Source organism: Stegastes partitus, unplaced genomic scaffold, assembly GCF_000690725.1.
Source record: "Stegastes partitus isolate 25-593 unplaced genomic scaffold, Stegastes_partitus-1.0.2 Scaffold1069, whole genome shotgun sequence".
Lineage (NCBI taxonomy): Eukaryota > Metazoa > Chordata > Actinopteri > Pomacentridae > Stegastes > Stegastes partitus.
Window position 1 is genome coordinate 115,125 of NW_007578800.1, and position 20,100 is coordinate 135,224.

At 40.1% G+C, this 20,100-nt stretch overlaps 1 protein-coding gene across 1 annotated transcript in view; it reads left to right on the forward strand.

The window, feature by feature from the left end:
• The window catches only part of cpne5b (copine Vb), a 131,576-nt gene that overhangs the window by 108,554 nt on the left and 2,922 nt on the right, over window positions 1-20,100 (forward strand). The window contains exons 11-19 of the mRNA XM_008295681.1: window positions 66-141; window positions 2,128-2,181; window positions 2,962-3,023; window positions 5,576-5,622; window positions 9,130-9,311; window positions 9,542-9,669; window positions 10,926-11,028; window positions 18,911-18,968; window positions 19,586-19,659. Of these exons, the coding sequence (XP_008293903.1) occupies window positions 66-141; window positions 2,128-2,181; window positions 2,962-3,023; window positions 5,576-5,622; window positions 9,130-9,311; window positions 9,542-9,669; window positions 10,926-11,028; window positions 18,911-18,968; window positions 19,586-19,659 (784 nt within the window). The remainder of the gene's footprint in view (window positions 1-65; window positions 142-2,127; window positions 2,182-2,961; window positions 3,024-5,575; window positions 5,623-9,129; window positions 9,312-9,541; window positions 9,670-10,925; window positions 11,029-18,910; window positions 18,969-19,585; window positions 19,660-20,100) is intronic.

Genomic DNA, 20,100 nt, shown 5'->3' on the forward strand with positions numbered 1-20,100 from the left:
TGTTATTTGTACCTGGTATTTCTTCGCACTCACTGGTATGTCTCCTCCTTTATTCCTTCTCCAAGCCATGACTTCATTGGGGATTTTACGACCAGCTACCGAGAGCTAGCTCGAGGGCAGAGCCAGTTCAATGTGTATGAGGTGAGGAATTCCAGTGTTGTTCAAGTTCAACAACATGTCAGCTGGCTCCTGAGATCTGGATTCCCTGTACGTCAGATATCTTGGATCCCATTTCTGACACAACAGACATTTCTCGCTCATACATCCCTGTTGCTCTGTTTTCCATTACTTGTGTGTATTCCTTTCCAATGGTATTACCTGCCCCTGCAGCAAATAAATGCATTTACTGAAGAGACAGAAAAAAAAAAAACATATTGAAAAAGTTGTTGCATGCAGTGGTAATCCATTCTTAAAGGGCATTTGTGGTACAGTATTGTTATAGCACGTCTCCCCATCTTACCCAAGCAGTTATACATCCAATTAAATATTTCTCCTTCCCATATTCTTCTTTTCAAAATCCAAGATTTATTTTGCCACTATAATCACCTGGATCTTGACACACATAGAAATGGAGCTATTAGCAGCAGCATGAAACAGGATTAATAGGAGAACAATCCAGGGATTTAAAATGATCATAGCTATTACTCAGTAGTTCTCAGGGGATAGCTTACTGTCTCTCTTAATAGCATACAATACAGCTCTGTATGCAAATTACCAACACAACTCATTTAAATGTCTCATCCTAGAATCCAAGATTGAACTGCAAGAACTCAAAATGACTCAGGTGTGCCCCGTGTTTGTCGAAACCACCATTTATTTTTGCCCAAAACAGAATTTATTACTTTAATTTATAAGGAAACTGTGACAATTATAGGATTACAAGTATTTAGGCGACCGTCTGCAATCAACCCTCCTGAAAAGAATTAGAATTTTTGAATGGATGTTAAAAGTCAAAAATCTTACCGCGCTCTTTTTTTCTTTTCTTTTTTTTTTAATGCCTCTGTGGTTTGGTGGCCTTCAGCAAAGGACAAATACCTGTCTTTAAGATGTCAGCTCCATTATACGCTGCTGTTGATTCCACTCTACCTCCCAGTGAGACTGAAAGGCCCTTTAGTTTTTGCATCAGCAGATTGTTCAGTGTGTCAGACAAATTGCCATCCCTCCATGTTAAATTAGGGGCTGTCACTTTCATGCCTAGCAGCCATAGAGAATTGAGGTAATGAGCTGAGACGTCTTTGGTCTTCGGATTGACATTTCTCTCTTGTTCCGGAGCTGATAGAATACTGGTAAAGTAAATGCGAGTCTTGCACCTTAAGCCTGCCTCCCTCACCCATCGATTCATTGTAATCTGAGATTCATGTTTGCATTTCCAATCTTCCTCCATTTAATAGTGATTGATGGATGAGCGCACCGTATGTTTCTAGATGAAATGTTTCCTACATGTGCCGTACTGTCCTGTAACACCCATTTGTTAGTTTATGCACATGCATCTATCAGTCATATGGACAAACTCATTGCTCATCCTGCCTACAAACCGCATACATCCGTGTGATGGAACGCAATGTCCTCATACCGCCCACGTACAAGCCTATATTGCATATGTTGCAGCCAATTAGGATTTAATTGCGTAGCAAAATTAAAGGGTGTTGAGGTATGATGAGGGGTGGAAATTTTACTTCAATGTGTGTAAAAATACATAGTTGCTGCCAACTTCAGTTTCATAATTATGGTCTTCTAGAGATGGATATAAAAGACTGAGTGGTTGTGTCACAGTTTGCATAAAAACCTGAAGAGCTTAGCCAAGAAACATACATGTTTTTATGAATATAGTTATGTAATCTCACTACTGTCAGATTTTGTGATCATTCCCTAAAACATAATTCCAATATTTTATTACTGGCACTGGTACTACACCTGTATACAGCATCCGTACCAATAGCAATCAGTGTTTTATATTCACATATGTATGTGAATACTGCATGTCTTTTGTATAAAATGATGTAGCATAACATGTATTGAGATTTTGTGCCAAAGCCACATTATTAATTCTACTGTTTTAGTCACATCACAGCCATAATGTTTGCAGACTACATTAGCTGTATCCCTTGTTGCTTGTGTTTTTAATAGGTGATTAATACCAAGAAGAAAATGAAGAAAAAGAAATATGTCAACTCGGGAACAGTGAGTATGGTTCCAGCAGCTAATCAGGAATGGCACTTTGCCTCCTTTCTGTTGCACACCTATTACACTTCTGTTAAACGATTCCTTCCTTTATTATCATGCAAATGTTGGATTTTTGAAAGATGATGTGCTTTCTAAGTTTTGAAAGGGCATGAAGTACATTTCTTCATTAATTAATCACACGCAACAGATAATTAAACCTTTGAGTGATAGCGAAAGAGGGAAGCTTTTGTTGAGACTGAGCTAAAAGACAAAACCTTACTGAAAAGTTGCTTGTAAATCCAATAGCTGTACATATTGCGTGTGGTGCTGAAGGTGATGATGGTGGATGTATACTAGGAGTCTGAAGGGGACATGTATGTGCTGTAGCTTGTAAAAAAAAACTGTCTGCATAAAAGTATGTAAGTGGGGCAACATAAGGACGAAGACGCTGCAGAACATGGAGGACTTCATTTCTGAGAGATCAGAGTGGACAACACCAGCAACCAGTTGAGACACCAATTTTCACACAGCTTACCTCGCAGTGCAGGGATGAGCAAGTAATGCATACGAATGCTTCTCATCTTGTCTTCAAACTTGTCTTCTGGCAATGCAAATGAAGCAGTCATCAGAAAGAACCTGGCTCACATCTTATACCAAAGAGAGAGTGTGAAGTGCTAAATAAGTCAAGATGTGAAAGGGGGGTATTTTTTTGGGGGGGAGGGGGGCAGGTTGGTACTACGAGAAAAACATCAATCTCACTGTTTTTAATCAAATCTCTCTCCTTGTCTTTAATTTCAGGTGACCCTGCTCTCGTTCTCAGTGGAGTCAGAGTTCACATTCTTAGACTACATCAAAGGAGGGTGAGTGGGAATGACCATCTGCATACTTAAACTGAATCTCACTTAGTTATGAGGCACACCATAAAGTAGAACATTCACAGCAGGTGCAGAAAGACGCTAAAAATATGTGATCACTTTATGATTATACTTAACACTGCAGTAGGAGTTTTCCACGAAGGTGAAATGTTCATTTCATGGCATCATGAAGATGTTGTCTATTTATTAAATGCTGCATTAAGCCTCTTTACACATTCTTAAGACACTAAGCAATGTTAGTGTTGCGTTTCTGACCGTCTGGCAAGTACCATTTCCACTCCCTGCCCAGCTCGGTTTGCATTCCAAGAAAAACTCCAAGAAAATATCTGGCTCTTTCACATTACACATAGTAATTTAAGCCTTTGTTAATATACCAGCTTTAAAGAAGGACTGTGATTATTTACTGATAAAATAGATGGCCAAAAGTACTGCATTAAAGAAGAAAAGAACATAAAATAAAGAATCACACACACACACACACACACACACACACACACACATATATATATATATATATATTCTTCATTAAACTGCAATGTTCCACTGGGATTTTTTTAAAACAGATTTTTAAGTTCAAAGCAGGTCCTGTCTGTAGTAAATATATATTTAAATGAGTTGGCTAAAGCTAAACCGTCTTCACAAAGTGTACCAGCCCTTCGACCTCGGTTTAGTTTCTGCACTGGAGGCTGACGTATGAATATCAAGTATTTCTCAGGTGAAGTGTGGTGCCTCTCAGGCAGGTTGGACTCTGCTTTGATCTCCACTGTCCCACCACAGCAGGTCGGCTGTCAGAGGTTTTATGTGCTGTGGCAGAGCTGACAAGTGTGACAGATTTCGCTGACAGTTCCTGGCTTTGGCTGATTTATGATACAATAACCTTAAGGTTTAGTGGCCGCACTTCAGAAATATCATCCTCATCAGTCTGCCCCCTAACATTACTCTGGCACTTACCGAATGACGTATTACGGAGTTGGTTCTTGCAAATAAGGAGCCTCTTACTCTTTAGAAAATGGATGAAAGTTAAGAAAGTGTGCTGTTTAAACTGTCTGAGCTCTTTGCAGTGACATAACAGAAGTAATACCGCATCTTTTCTTCACAGACTGTTAAAGCATTTCTCTGTAACATTCAGCTTTACAGCTTTCATCGTGATGAAAAGTGAACTCTGGCAGCTTCTACATCTTATTTGACAACCACTGTAATCATGAAAGGACAAGAATAATTTGACTATTCAAATAGTTTAAAAGCACTGAGATGGAATGAAATGTCGTCAGACTGTTGATTTTTCGCGTTCTCAAACTCTTAAGGAGAGAGGCAGTTAGAGGATAAGCACTGGGAGGCCATGACATTCTTGGAATGTAATGAGAGTGGTCATTTCTCCACATTGATTAGTGCTCAGAGCACTCATATCAGGTTAATAATTTTAACAACGCTACCTTTTACCAGCCTAGAATATGAATTGGGATGAAGCAGTGTTTTAAAAAGGAAAAGCTAAAACAGAACAAGCATGTGGTCCATAGAATTGTTAGTAAAAGTTCAGAAACAGCTGCTGTTATGTTCTCATTTACCCACAGAGAAAAGAACAGCAGCTGAAGTTGTGTTAGAAAGCATCACAAAAGAATGAAGGAACTCGAGTACGGAAAAAGAAAAGACTTGAACTTCTACATAATGAGACAGCAGTGTCAAGACGGTTCTTTTTACAAATCTTTGCCAGAGAGACAAGAGTCTACAAAAGATGTCCGACTGACCTTTAGCTCAAACATTTAAACACAGACATACGTACACCGACTGGACTCACCTAAATTTCAACTGACCAGGAAAAAAAACAGGAGAATCACACAGGAAAAATGTCTCGTTGTAGATGGGCATTTTGCAAAGCTGCCTTCCCCATGCAGACACAGACATTCATTCAAAAAGGCCTTATGAATTAATAAAATGAAGTTTAATTAATGCTAAGGTTAGGGGGGTCAGGCTGTGGCATATTCTCCATCCCCACCCCAAACTGAAAGGTTAATGTGAATCCTTTACCCATTCATTTTATTATCATTCTTTTGGTGTTGTCCCTGGTGACTCTCACAGATAATGAGAGGCTGTCGTTCGGGCCCCCGAAGGCCTCGTCTCATTGCCGTAAATTAGCAAGAAGAGGGGAGTGCTTCATCAGCAGGGAAAATTGGATTATGATTTGCTCTTAAGTGCTCCATCAGTCTAATTGCTTGTTACCAGGCTCAGTGTCTCAGAGGCTCCTCGGCACCTCCTGCTTCTCCTCGTGATGATGAAAGTCAGATAAACAACTGAGTGACTTCACCTTGTGTCTTTAGTTAGTGAGGAAACAAAATATTGGTCATCATGCGGAGTCATTATTATATATTTAATCTTTTTTGTAACTTTTTCCATATTGTGTCACAAGCCATACATATATATGTGTGTGTCCACTGGCTGTGAGAGCACTGGAATTTAATGAGACCTGGCATGTTGTTATTGCTGCCTGGTCTCTGTTGTTGATTTTTTTCCAATGTCCCCCTTTTCCATCTCCCTTCTAGGACGCAGATCAATTTCACTGTGGCCATTGATTTCACAGCATCTAATGGTGAGTGATACTAACAGCTAAGTGTGTGTTTGGAGGGGTGGCAAGAATAGATAGTAGTGCTCTTTGACTGTGGCATGTCCAATTTCAGAATCAATCACACAAACGCGAGCAGACAGTACGGCCACACATACTGTACACGTAGCCTCTCCGATAAGCGATGGCCTTTTCTGGAAAGTTCTTCATCCTGAATGCTCCATCAATATGCTTCAAACGGAGATCATAGCAGGCATTTTAGGAGAAATGAAATAAAGTAAATGGAGCAAAACCCTCAGTTTGACAAAAAGACATCAGTGTGTGAAAGGACCGCACTTAAGTCTAACAGTATTTAGGCCATTAATTAGAATCCAACACAACACTCCAAAAGATCTATTGGCAAAGAAGAGCTCTTCAGTGTGAATCACAGTTATTAGAGAAAAAATTTAATTTCCCATTTTCTATTGATCTCAGCTAACCTCGCCCCTTGAAAAACATGTGCACGATCCTACCTTGGCAGCCTTAACAGGGAACTGCAGGCCTTATTACCTGTGTTAAAGCTAACTCTGGTTGATTTACTGCACCCTGTGGTAATATTACCGGTTTGAAATGTCCTGTTTCTGCAATTCCATGTCGACATAGATCAGTAAGTGAGGATGATGGCTTTCATCTTCTAGCACGACATCTGGTAGAAATCGCATATTTTAAACCACTTTTAAAGGGTTCTCACTTGTGAGTTAGCGAGAGGGAGCTGACTCTAATTTAATTAGATATCTAGGCTTGATTACATCTCACCTGCCAAAAGCAACACCAGACAAATGTTTTTAATCAATCTCTACGAGAAATCAAGTCATCATCAGAAATGAACATGAAGTTTGATGGTAAATCTGCCACCGTTATCATTGTAAACTGCTGATGTGACATATGAGAATGGAAAGCCTGACAGTGGTAGCGGGAGTAACTGGGGAGGACGTTTGCAAAAATCACCTGTCAGTTCTCAACCGTGGGTGTTGGTCATAAGCCCCTTTCAGTCATGCACTCCGCTGCGTTAATCTGACGGCAACTGAACTAGTCTTTTTCCACATTTCAGTAGCAATATTCGTCCAGAAACATCACAGAGAGCACTAAAGGCCCGGTTTGTGTGCCAAACACACACTCACAACACACCTTTCTCCTTCACTTTCCTCTACAACTTCAAATCTATTAGGAGACAAATTGAAATATCCATTATAAGAAAACTTGACTTTGATATAAACAGCCACTAACAGCTTAGATTAACGTTACTCACCAACAATGAATGCAATCCACTTTTCTATTTGTGCCCCACAAGATGTTAACAGGAGGTGAAGTTTGTTTTCTTGCATCCAGCTGCTTGTAGTTTACCTTCCGAGTTTACTGAATACCTGCTACGTCGGACATCAGCAGAATCTAAAGAGAGAGAGCTGTGCGCATTTGTGCACGCGTAACAACATTGCCACTAACTTCACTAAATACTTATAAATTATCCGATGGGGAGTGGATCAGTCTGGGTGTAGAAACTGCAAATCACATTGTGTGCTTTTCTTTCCATCAGACAGGTGAGCAGTCACACACAGAATCACAGTTTGGTTTGTGTCTTTGTGCAGTTTTTTGGTGTTTTCTTCATAGTTTATTAAATACTCATTTAGTATATCACAAAAGTGGCTTATTTCTGACAAACAACAGGTGTCACTTTAACAGACTGATGAAGCCAGAAATCCTATGGACCCTATGTGTGAAAAGGGTTAAAGTATCACGTAATTCAATGTTGCACTCTGGACTTGAGATAAAATCACCTGTATTACACCCTGTAAGAGTGTATGATTACACAGCCCGACCAGGCAAACAGCAGGATTTCTACTATCAAATAATGAGAAATCCGGTGGCAAGCACATGTCACCTCACTGGATGCAATGACAACAACTATTTCTAGCACACATCCAAAATATCCCAGCTGGGCTGTTAATACTGAGTGAATTCAGGATGTACAGAGGGGATATCTGAGAAGGTCACAGTTACTGCCGAGCTTCCTTAAAGCTAGTGTAAACAGTCATCTTTTGGGCACCACTGGGTAAAACTCCCTTCTATCCTTGCAGCATTTTGTAATTTATTTGGCCTGAGAGGAAACTAGCCTCCTGCACCTCCTCTTGCGTTCATTTACAGGAAATACTAGCATGTGATGGGAGACTTCAGCCAATCACAGGTGGTTTTACCCAAATGAGGTGAGAGAGTATAAATGGCAACAACGTCCACAGTGGGCATGTGCTATGGTGGTGGCATGGGGCAAACAGAAGGCTTGTGTTCAGGAGCGTGGGGTTTGAACCCTCTGGCAAGCCGCAAGTAATGTTTCCTTTTGAGTTGACTACCATCACTTGCTTGTTTGGTCAGAGGAGCATATAGTAAGGAAAACATATCAAAATCTGCCAACTAAATCGTTACCAAACAATTTCTTCACCAATATGTTTTTAAAGGTGTGTAATAACATGCTTTAAAATGTTGATATTTAACTCCCGTTGGAAACCCTGAAAAAACCTACTCAAGTTAGGGTACCAATAATAAGCGATAATAACCCTAACCCTATTAATACAGAGAGGGGAGTCAGTCGTCCTCAAATTTATTCATACCTTCCCATTAAAGAATTTAAAGAACAGCTGTCACTGAAATAAGTTGAAATTGACAAAAGTAAAAAATAAATAACAATTTAATGAAAATCATGACATTGCTTTTGAATTGTGATTCAACAGAAATATTTAAAACAAAACAAAACAAACAAACAAACAAAAAAAAAACGAGCATGATGGGACCCATAAACTAATATTTTGTTGAACAACCCTTTGAGGAAATGACTGCAGTCCAGTGTTTTCTGTAACTCCCACTCAGACTTCTGCACCTGTTGACAGGTATTTTGATTCTGGCCCACTGCTCATCAGCAAAGTGCTTTAATTTGTCTGATACAATTTTTTATTTTTTTAAATTATTATTTTCAACCACAATTCCAAAGCAATGTCTTATTTCATGAAATTATAATTTAGCATTTTTTATTTATTTTATTTTTTTCAGTTTCTAGTTATTTGAGTGACTATTGTGAATTTTGCCTTTTTTTAATGCAACGGTATGAATACATTTGAGGACGACTGTTCATGTCAAACAGTGTAAATCTGTGTTTTGGAGACTGTCATTGGTACGCTGCATTTACAAGGTGAAAATGCTTGTTCACTTCTTTGAATCCTTATTACACTCATGATGTGTCTTTCAGCATATAAAAAACCCATATGGACATGTTGACAAAAACAACAAATTTTTTTTAAATTTATGATCCATCATCTCTGAGGACTGAACAACAGCTCGGCCTGATGGGAGTCATTTTATTTGTAGCCAATGATAGCAACAAACACTATAGCTTGTAAAGCCACATCGTTGGCAGAAATGCTCTCAAGAACAGTATTTTTCATTGAAGAAGTCTGAACATGTTTTCATAGCTTATGATTGTCTCACGATTGATTCATGTGTTAACAGGTAACCCCTCCCAGTCCACTTCACTGCACTACATGAACCCCTACCAGCTGAATGCCTATGCCATGGCACTGAAAGCTGTTGGGGAGATCATTCAGGACTATGACAGCGACAAGATGTTTCCCGCTTTAGGCTTTGGAGCCAAACTGCCGCCTGATGGCCGGGTGTCACATGAGTTCCCTCTGGTGAATCCTCCTCACCTCATTTCACTTTCGATGACTTAGTTCAATTAACTTCCACTCACACAAAATAATTGCAGTACATTTTCTTTTTCCATTACTGACACTAATTCTAATTTATGGATCTGAACAGAAACAAGTAAATGACATCCAAGGAAGTCAAGATAAAGTTTTATAAATGCATTCATCAAGACGATGACATTGCCATCCGTAGTCATTGCCTTCATCCTTTTCAGAATGGAAATATGGAAAATCCTTATTGCAACGGCATTGAAGGCATATTAGAGGCGTACCATCAGAGTCTGAAGACAGTGCAGTTGTACGGGCCAACCAACTTCGCTCCTGTGGTGAATCATGTTGCCAGGTGAGAGAAGAATGAAAGCTAGAGAACAGTTTCTGTTTTTTTCCCTTCCAATTAAAGTGGCATAGCAACGAAGACAAAAGAGCTGGTCTTTTATTAAATTTAAGACCTGGACAGAGGCAGTGTTACTTTAACTTTCTTACACTTAAGCCAAAAAAAAAAACCTCTTCCTTTTATTTGTCAAGTTCATTTATATTATATTTTAGATTGTCTATTCTCTTTGTTTAGCTTCAGTTATTGTTGTGTCATCACTGCAGATTTTGCTCTTCTCCCATTTGTGGTTCTTTCATTATAATTTACACTCATATTCAAATGCTAAAAACAATGAATACAAGGAAAAGCTTACAAATGTATTTGTTGTAATTCATATGTAGAGAGACTTACATATGATGTTGTAACAACAATTCAGATAGAATCTGCTTTTGGGAAATTGCAATGTTTGCATAAATTACTGTAATCACTCAGTCATATTAACATTTTTGACTACTGGCCTAATTTGGCTTTGATTTCTCTCCCACTAACAATATCAGTCACATTAAACAGGCTGTGATATGCCTGAAAATGATTTTTGATTGGCTCACAATTATCAAAAAACAAAGAAAGATCAGATTTAGTTGATGGAATAAATGACAAATGGGCCTGTAGTTGTTAATATGTACACTGGAACGTCACTCAAACTATGTAAACTGCGACATGATCTGACTAGTCTCATGGTTGCGACACCAACTTTCCCCTCTCACTGTCATCGTTTCCCATCATCATTTTATTTGTATAGCCATATCCAAACAATTTTCCATCTGATGACACCAACACTCATTCACGCTAATTCAAAATGTCTGATAAAAATGGAGTCTTCATGGAGTTTTACACTGTGGCAATGAGCCACTGCTGCGAGGATACACAACCTGTTAGTGTTTAGCATTTGAATAGGTGAACTCATATAGGAAGGAAGGATTTTGACAAAGAAATTAATCTGTGAACCAAACAGCTTTGTTTTAAACTCGATTGTTTGGTTGGATTAATTAGTGTGTACTCATGAGGCATTTTATTGAGTGTTATCTGAAGTACAGCGATGACAAAGAACATTTTTATTGAATCTGCATGTGGTGTGAGCACGTGATAAGGTGTGTACTGTCATGAATTTATTTTCCACATCAATGTTTAGATAAATCCATGAATAAATACTCATGTCAGGTTTATTCTTGTATTAAAAAGATAACACAGCCTCCTCTATCCTTTGTTTCTGTCTGTGTTTGCAGATATGCGGCGGCAGTGCAGGACGGTTCTCAGTACTTTGTGCTCCTCATCATCACGGACGGCGTCATTTCAGACATGGCCCAAACCAAAGAGGCCATTGTAAATGTAAGAATGGGAAAGGGGGGGAGACACTGTGTTTTCCTGCAGTATGTAAGGACATATATGCCCAGTTGTTTGGAAATGCCTAGACGGATACGCCTACAAGAATGTCAAGGAGTAAAACGGAAATCACTTTCAATATGAATCAATGTCTTGTTCTATTAAAAGCATAGTCTGACATTTTTGGAAATATGCATGTTTCCTGCAGATACATGCAAAGTGCAATCAAGAAGTTCTAAGACTGCACTCATAAAACGCAAAAACTGTCCCAGATTCAAATTTGGCCACTGTTTCCCACAAAGCAGTTTTCTTGTGAAGCGATACACCGCTCCCAGCACTCCTGCCATGTTTGGAACATTCCATAGAAGTCCCGTTCTGTAAGAGCATCAAGCACCATCTGTGACGCACACTGGATCTTCTTCACTGTGTCAAAATGGCAACCCTTCAGCTTGAATTTCATTTTAGAGAGGAGGAAGAAGTCACAGGAAGCCAGTCTGGTGAGTGGGACAGGCGGACGGCACTGACTGAGTTAGTGCAGCCAGACAATAGTGTTTTAGTAACTCACTGTAAGTGGATGTGCATTGGTATGCCAAATGTTCTCCCTCAGGACATTATGGTAGAGCTTGGCACTGACAGTCGGACCTTAATGGGACCAATTTCGATTGCACAACCCCAAGAATGTAGAAGACAACAATGAACCTACTCTTGATTGCATTACTGCTATAATGTGCCTCCTTCAGTCTTGGAGACTGCGAGCTCCTATACTCTGAGCTGTAGCCATAGACCCAACCCTCATCACGTCATGATTCTCGACTTGCAAGTTTGAGTTCCACAATATTATCATAAATGCAAATGGCCAGAATGACACTTCCAGAAAGTGTTCCAAACATGGCAGGAGCACTGGGAGTAGTGTATCGCTGCACAAGATTACTATATATAGTTTTTTTGAACGTGTAAAAACACAGGTGGGTTTTTCTTTCTTTGTTTCCTGGCAACCTCATTTTAACAACAGGAAAGCCAAGTGGGCGTTGTTCCAATTTTCAAATTAAACCAACAGTTGGCTCAACCTTCACATTTACTGTACAAGACAATTTAGCATATTTCACAAAATCCCAAACTTATCACATCTCATGTCTAACAGTAAAAATGCTGCTCACATTTACACATTGCTGAAGGTGACATTCGCAAATTTCCTGTTTTGTCTGATCAGTCCCCAAATCCCAAAGAACTCAATTTACACTGATATAAACCTGAGAAAAGTCAATGATCCTCATATCTGAAAAGCTGAAATTATATTGATTGATGACTGATAGATCAAAAATAATCAGTTACTTAAACGGTTTATGTTTATTTACTTTTTAATTGTCCACTCAGTTACTGAGCTAATGCCTCAGTGTTGTTCTGACGCTCCCTCAAAAATAATATGTCACCCCGATGATCTTTGTGGTTGTCATCCCAGTCCACAGACAGCAGGAGACAGTAGCAGTTGTTCTGCAATATGGCAAGTAAAAGAGTAGTAGAGTAGTATTACCAGAGTAATGGCTTAATATAACGAACATGTTTGTGAGATAATGTCTTATTTTAAAACAATTGAACTGCACAGAGTGCTGTCAAGATCAATATATGGAATAATCAATTACCTTCAAAAATAAAAAAACACAACATTGAGACTCTTCCTTAAAGCTTTCCTCAAAACCTGTCCTCACTCCTGTTTTCTCTCGTCTTTAAATAGCAGGTGGCAGGCTTCCTTCCCCTTTTCCTTTCCCTCGGTCTCTTCCTCTTTTCTCTGCTCCACTTCTTCTTCCTCCTCAGCCCGCCGCAGGCACAGAACACCCAGCAGACTGGATTTAAAGGGAATTTGCGACTGTTAATCAAAACATTAGAACAGCCACACCTTCCTTTTAAGATCTTGCCTGCTGCTCTATCTCACTGCCTCCACTCCTCTGGCCTACCGATGCTTGCACTGCTTTCCTTTTTACTCGCCACGGATCCTGGGTGAGGGAGGACACAGTGCTGAGGTTATATAAGTCTTTCTCATACTGATTCATGCGGTGAAGTATCTCCGAGAAAGACCTGAGTAACGGGGTGAGAGCGAATGTGCACAACTCTCCAGAGTGGGTTTGTGTATGCGGGTATTTTTAATGTGAATTTTGGGAGTGTCCATGTTGGGCTACAGAGGGGGTTGATCCGTCATAGCTGATTCTGATACACAACAAAAATCCACCTGTCAGTCACTCAGCAGCCCCTCCTCCACTCACAGCCCGGGTCCCTCCGCTGCCTCATTTTATTTCTCTCTATGGAATTACAAGACTCCCCTGCTCACAAACACAAAGACATTTGCTGTCTCTCTCCATCTTTTTCCCACTCAAAGATCTCTTTGTCTTCGTCTCCTGTCTCCATACTTCTGTCACCACATTCAATCTATAACAAAATCCCCTGCTGCCTTTGATTTCTTTCCTTTCTCATCTTCTACTTGTTATCTGTCAGTGCTTTGTGTTTTATCTCTTTATCAGTGCAGGGACCCACTAAAAGCACTTCACTTCAAAACCATTTTACCTCCATTCACTTCGTATTGGGTGCAGGACTTGTTTTGTAAGTGGTAATGTTTAAAGTTTACGGCGTGGAGAAAAAGGGTAGGAGAAACAATAAAAGATCTAAATTAATGTAGAAAGTGGTGCACTTTATGGCTCAGTTATCCATTTGATTTGACAGACATGATTTTGACTGTTGTGGGCTTGTTATTGAAGCAGCACTGCAGGATGTCTTTATATACAGCACAACATGTACAGGTTCCACGCTCCATTAGCTCTTTACATAATTCCTACAGGATCTAAATTCGAGGGGTGACAATTCTTGCATATGTCATGACCTTATCATGGTCCTGCACATTGCATTTAATGAAGTGAAGCATATTGTACAATCGCTGACTGTTTGCTATGCTCCTTATCGATAATTGTTACTACTGTTCTTTCTTGCACGCCTTGCATGTCACTTTCAGTGATAACTAGGGCAGTTTAACAGTCAGTATTCTTAGTAATTACTGTCCTTTATGTTGGATAAATGGACAAAAGAAGCTATTCATTCATCCTAGCTGGCCAGTATCAATTTTTCTGGCTGCAAAAGATGACTGTCATTGACAGATTTTATCATTGCTAGTCATCCAGCTTTAGTGCCAGCTTGTGGAATCAGGCCAAGGTGGAGGTGTTGTCAAGGGAGAAACCGCAAAGGCAAAGGTCGACAACTATTTCATACCTCCACCTGCGTCCATGCTTTCGAGTAAAGGGTGGTGGGCCACGTAATTGCTTGTCTTTTCAAACAGTATGGTGAATATCACACCATCTAGAATAGCAACGCTGGAGTTGCTGGAGTGTGACCTTCTCTAAGTCCATTAAAGAGCAAAAACATTTGCTTAAACATCAACAGTATCTAGGAACCGGCATCCACAAAGCGGAGAAATAGCCTACTGCACGGTACATCCATCCATCCATTATCTATACACCACTTAATCCTCACTAGGGTCGCGGGGGGGCTGGAGTCTATCCCAGCTGACTTAGGGTGAAGGCAGGGGACACAGGACTACACTTAGAGACAGACAACCAAGCACACTCACATTCACACCTGCAGACAATTTTAGAATCACCAATTAACCTCAACATGTTTTTGGACTGTTCGGGAGGAAGCCGGAGAACCCGGAGAGAACCCACCCTGCACGGGGAGAACATGCAAACTCCACGCAGAAAGATTCCGGTGCCCCCACAGGGACACAAACCGGCGACCTTCTTGCTGCGAGGCAACAGTGCTAACCACTGCACAGTACAAGTCAGCTAATTCTTTAATTCAGAATTACCAGTGTAGTTGACATAAATAAGCAGCTTATCACCGCAGCTTATGTTTGAGCAGATAAGACGGATCGTTTCATTTCTTACATTTGTGTTTTTGTGATTTTGATTTAGTAAATGACGCCTGAAAACCCTTCAATACCAAGCGGCACATCATCTTGTTGTGTTAAGAAATCCTAAAGCTTGACAGGTGTTGCTTGTATACTATAGGTACAATTGTGGAGCTGTGATTGGAAAATTTATTGTTTCAGGAGGGAGTTTAACAGACAGCAAATTACCTCACATTGCCTTCTTTTTTATTCAAGCTGTCTTAAGGGAGTCATAAGTCAGCAACAACAGCTGGTGGAGCATTTACAAAGGTGACTGCTGGATGACAGCTTACACAAGTTTGGGTGGGAAGTAAGAATAGGAGACAAATAGCTATGTAATTTTTAAAGCCGTTTCATGGCATTGCATTTTTTTGGCAGACACTTGAGTTGCAGATTAATGCTGTCTTGCCATATGTGCTCTTGTAATAGGACTATAAACACAATTATTTAAGAGTGAAGTTACTAGAAATAAAATAACTGAACACTGAGGTCTCATACAAACAATATACCCAGTTACATAAATGCTGAAAGAACAGCGTTAACTATATTTTATATAGCTATAAAATTTCTTGAAGATAATTATGGAATCTCAATAGCAAAGTATGTGATGCTGAAACATTAAAAGCTTTTTATTTATATTAAATCTATGCTCTATTCTGCAAAGTTCATTCTGTCAACATGTGAACAATAGAGCTAAGTAAGCTTTTCCTGAAGCTGACCTTTGAGTCGGCCAATGAGAGATGGTCTAATGACTCAGGTGACCGCTGTGTGTGGACAGTACAGTCGCTTCTCCAAACACATATCCATAAGCCCGTTTGTGACACACCCACATGCACACGCGTGACATTTGGATTTACGAAGCACCCCCAGAGTGAGCTGTTGGAGTAATGGGTGTTGATTCACGCCTTGTTTTGTTGTCTCATTAGACCGGATCTCTCCTGTTAGACGGGGTGACAGGAGGATGGCAAAAGTGGAGCATGGTGGATTGCCAGGTTATTTTTGGTGGCATTTGATGTTCGGATGCGTGCGTATCTTTCCAGCTACGCACACACACACACATGGGTATCTGCAAGTGTGAGTGTTTGCATGTGCATGTGTGTGGGAGGACAGGCACTGACAGGAGTTGTGGTGAATACTGATAATCGCGTTGATGTGATGCGGGTGAGGCAGTGTTGACAGAAACTGCTCTCATCCCTGTGGCAATAAGAGGTTTTTTTGATTTGCCACAGTGCATTTGTCTTGTGCCAGAGATAAAAATGTACTTAATATGACGGCTTTGTGAAGATATGGTCCTCCAGGAAACTTGTTACAGATAATAGCAGCTTTGGCATTGAGCATTTATGGTGTTATCTATCTACAAAGAGCTCCTCCAGCTAGGTTTAAGATATTTGAAAATGCATTGCTTGGAATATTCATTTAGGAGATGTTTTTTTTTTCCCCTCTCAATTACCCAACAATAAAGTTGTTTAAGTTGCATACTAGACCCTGACTGTTGACCAAGCCAGTTGTAAAATCACAAAATCCGCTTTCACATGAGATTTAGGATGGCACTGAGAAAGTTGCTCCCTTCAGCAGATGTCCTATATGTGAAAATGGCATTCAAATGTCCATATCAACACATACATCTTTCCACACAGCGAAGCTCAAAAATCCAAGTGAAATAACATCTGGAAAAAATAACTGAAACAGCAGTGGTCTGACTCTTGACACTGATCAGTTCCTCCAAAGTTTTGGTTCATACTAAAATATCTCAACAACTACTGGATTACTTCCCCTTCACTGTTGTACAAACACTTATGTACCCAGAGGATGAATTCTACAGATTCTGGTGAATCCTGACTTTTCATGTGGTGCCACCAGCAACTAAAATTCTACATTTTCTTGATTGGCACAAATTTTGTGCAGAAATTCATAGTTCTGAGGTAACGTACCAGACTGGGCCACCACACGCTGCCAGAACAGCTTCAGTGCTCCTTTGGCTTTTACCCTCCAAGTCTCTGGAACTTCAGTGGAGAAATGCAACACCATTTTTCCAAAAGATATTCCCTGATTGGGTGTTTTGATAGTGATGGTTTAGAGTTCTGTCTAATAAAATCTCACATTCATTTGATTTGAGATCTGGTGACTACAAATATCATATGATTCCCTTAGTTGTTACACCTACCAATCATTCAGTCACCCCCATGCCCTATGGATGAGAAGAGGAGATCATTTTCTATTATTCAGAACAACCTTCTATTCATTTACAGTAACCCTTCCCTCTTAGGGTATAAGCATGGACGCAAACCATGCCAGCAAAGTGGCCCCCACAGTGTAACAGAGCCAGCCGATCCCCTCGCTTTAGGGCCAAGGGTTTAACTTTAAGTCAATTTGTCACACATATGCATATACTTTCAAAAATAATGTCATGAATAGTTTATCAAATAACTTCATACGAACAGAAAAAAGCAAAATAAAAATCAGTATTTGTTGTGAACGCCTTTATCCTCACTAAGTATGCTGGCACACACTTCTACAAGCTATCCGGCAGGTTGTTTAAGGCGTCTTGAGAACTTGCAGGACTCATTGTTGTGGTTCTGGCTGCATGTTTGGGGTTGTTTTCATGCAGCGGAACAAATGCGGAACCAATCTGACACTTTGACACGATAAATATTAATCTAAACATCTCAAGTGCTTAAAACCTTTGAACAACCCTGTACGTTTATGAGCAAATACCTGAAAATCTGTCGACACTCTCTTTGTCACCCTTTGTTGTATTATGTGGACAAAATTGGAGCTTGTGCAAGTACGTACACATGAATAGGTGCAGATGGTGCGTGCTCTCACAGAAGACATCGTACACAGACTGTTAAATCACAGTAGGTTTCATGTGAGAATTAATTTAAATTAAATAGCGAGACCATATCATCACAATGCAATTCCAACAAGGGTTAATATACCATGATATTGAAATATTTTCCAGTCCTTTATGTTCCATTAACCTTGACGTAATTTGCAGTTTTATATTTCATGTTTTTCTATCTAGGTTTTGCCTTTGTTCAGAGCCACTTCTCTCCACAGTTGGGAGGCTGAATGCAGTGTTATGTGATTCGAGGTGTGGCCTGGGAGTGGCTGGGCGGGTGAATGAGGATGGTTGCTGTAGTGACTGAAGCTGGCACCTCCTCCCTCTCCCTCCTCTCCTGCCTCATAAATGCAGTCATCCATCCACAGCCATGTAAGACCTTATCAAGCTGTCTGCCGGCAGACTTGTCACTTTTTTTTTTCCTCTCCTTCGTGTAGACAAAAGTCTGACTTTTGCCTCAACCAGCTGCTTACAGTTTTAATGTCAACACACAGTTACTTTTGCGGGTCAGCATTTCATTTGTCCTGGCTGTAAATTTTGAGATAAATTCAATCATATCTTTGAGTGAAAATAGTTTTATGCGAGGAGCCCGCTGTTGGTGAGATTGGCTATTTTTTATCAAAACGGCGTCAGCACTGATACTACTGACCTGCTGGCCCAGCCCCTCAGGTGATGCTGTTAGTGTTGTCAGTGAGTTTAATCTCCACTCCTCATCCTGATAACGAACATTCAGCGGGCAAACACAGAGTGTCATCCCCAGATAAGAGCCGTGGTGCATTCTTATGACAGAAAATGGGACGATTCAGGGACATAAAATATCTGGGATAAGGAAAGCGGAGACAAAAGCAAGTTTGAGAAACACATCAAGTTTCACGTTAACATCTCACTGTGTCAGCCTCTTTCTCCAACTCTAACTCACCCTCTGTTTCTTTCTTTTTCTCGAGGTCTTTTCTTACTTAAAGGTCATTCAGCTAGTTAACGGGTGTTGCAAAGCATTAGTGTGGCTGTAATGTGGGCGAACATGTAGCTGCGACAATGTCATAATGTCACAGCAATGTCACAGTAATGAGCACTACAGGTCAGTGGCAATGCGTTTTTGTTTTTTTATTTCTCTACAGGGGGCCAAGCTTCCCATGTCCATCATCATAGTTGGAGTGGGTCAGGCCGAGTTTGACGGTACAGTAACTTTAATTTTTTAACTGCAGCATCAGTGTATTATTAAATATTTCACTCATTTCCTTTTGTAAAAATAGTCAGAAATCATATCAAATTTCGTTTGGTGTTATATTCTGTTTTTTAATGCTATGTACAATAATCAGGTCAGTAAAACAGATAAAAGCATCACTGAATAATTGACAATTTAATTTTGCGACTACAGCCAGTGTTAACCTCCCTGGCACTCATCCTGAGAAACACCAGAGAGAAAAATGACTGTACCAACTCATCTGAGTCACTAGAGAAGCGGATGCGTAGGTGGATGCAGGCGTAATTGTAGAAGAAACGGCTGAGGTTAATTGTTGGGTTTGCAGTGTTTAGTGCTGATGATTCTAAATTGCGAAACAGGCTATAATAAAGGACTTATTAGTTGATTAGATGTGCTATAAAGACAGATTACAGCTGTACAGCTCTGTATCCTTTTTTTCTCTCCCAACACAAAAAGATAATGCATTAATACCGTGTGTTATGACTGAACCATCAGTAGTCTCTGTCCTGAAGGCAGCCGTCTTTGCCGAGCTCTCACACTGTGTGTGTGCATGCATGCGTGCATGTGTGTGTGAACTTGTGTCTTCCAGCTATGGTGGAACTAGATGGTGATGACATCAGGATCTCATCCCGAGGGAAGCTGGCAGAGAGAGACATTGTGCAGGTGACGGCCTCAACAGTGTGAAGAAAGAAAAAAAAAAAACTTTGACTGTGTTCACTGCAGACATCAACACCAGGAAGAGGCAAACAGAGAGGGGTCCAAGTTCATAGAATCCAAGGAAGCACACAGAGAATCTTAACTATGACCATGTGTCGATAACACACAATGCTGGAGTTTTGGAGAGCATTTTTGTCTTTTTTACACAACACTGTAAGGACGCAAAGCAGGATCATATTTATAGTGTCTATAAGGAACATTCACCACCCTTAGGAGCTTTCTCCTTTATTTGCTTTTCAACACTGGATTGGGATCAGTTTAAGTGATTCTTGACAAGAATTTATTTTTAAAAAGACCCTTTCATGTCAAAGTGACAGCAGATTTAGACAACGTAATGCCTGGTAATTAATAAATAATGTAAAATGAGCAAATGCGTAAGGATTCACA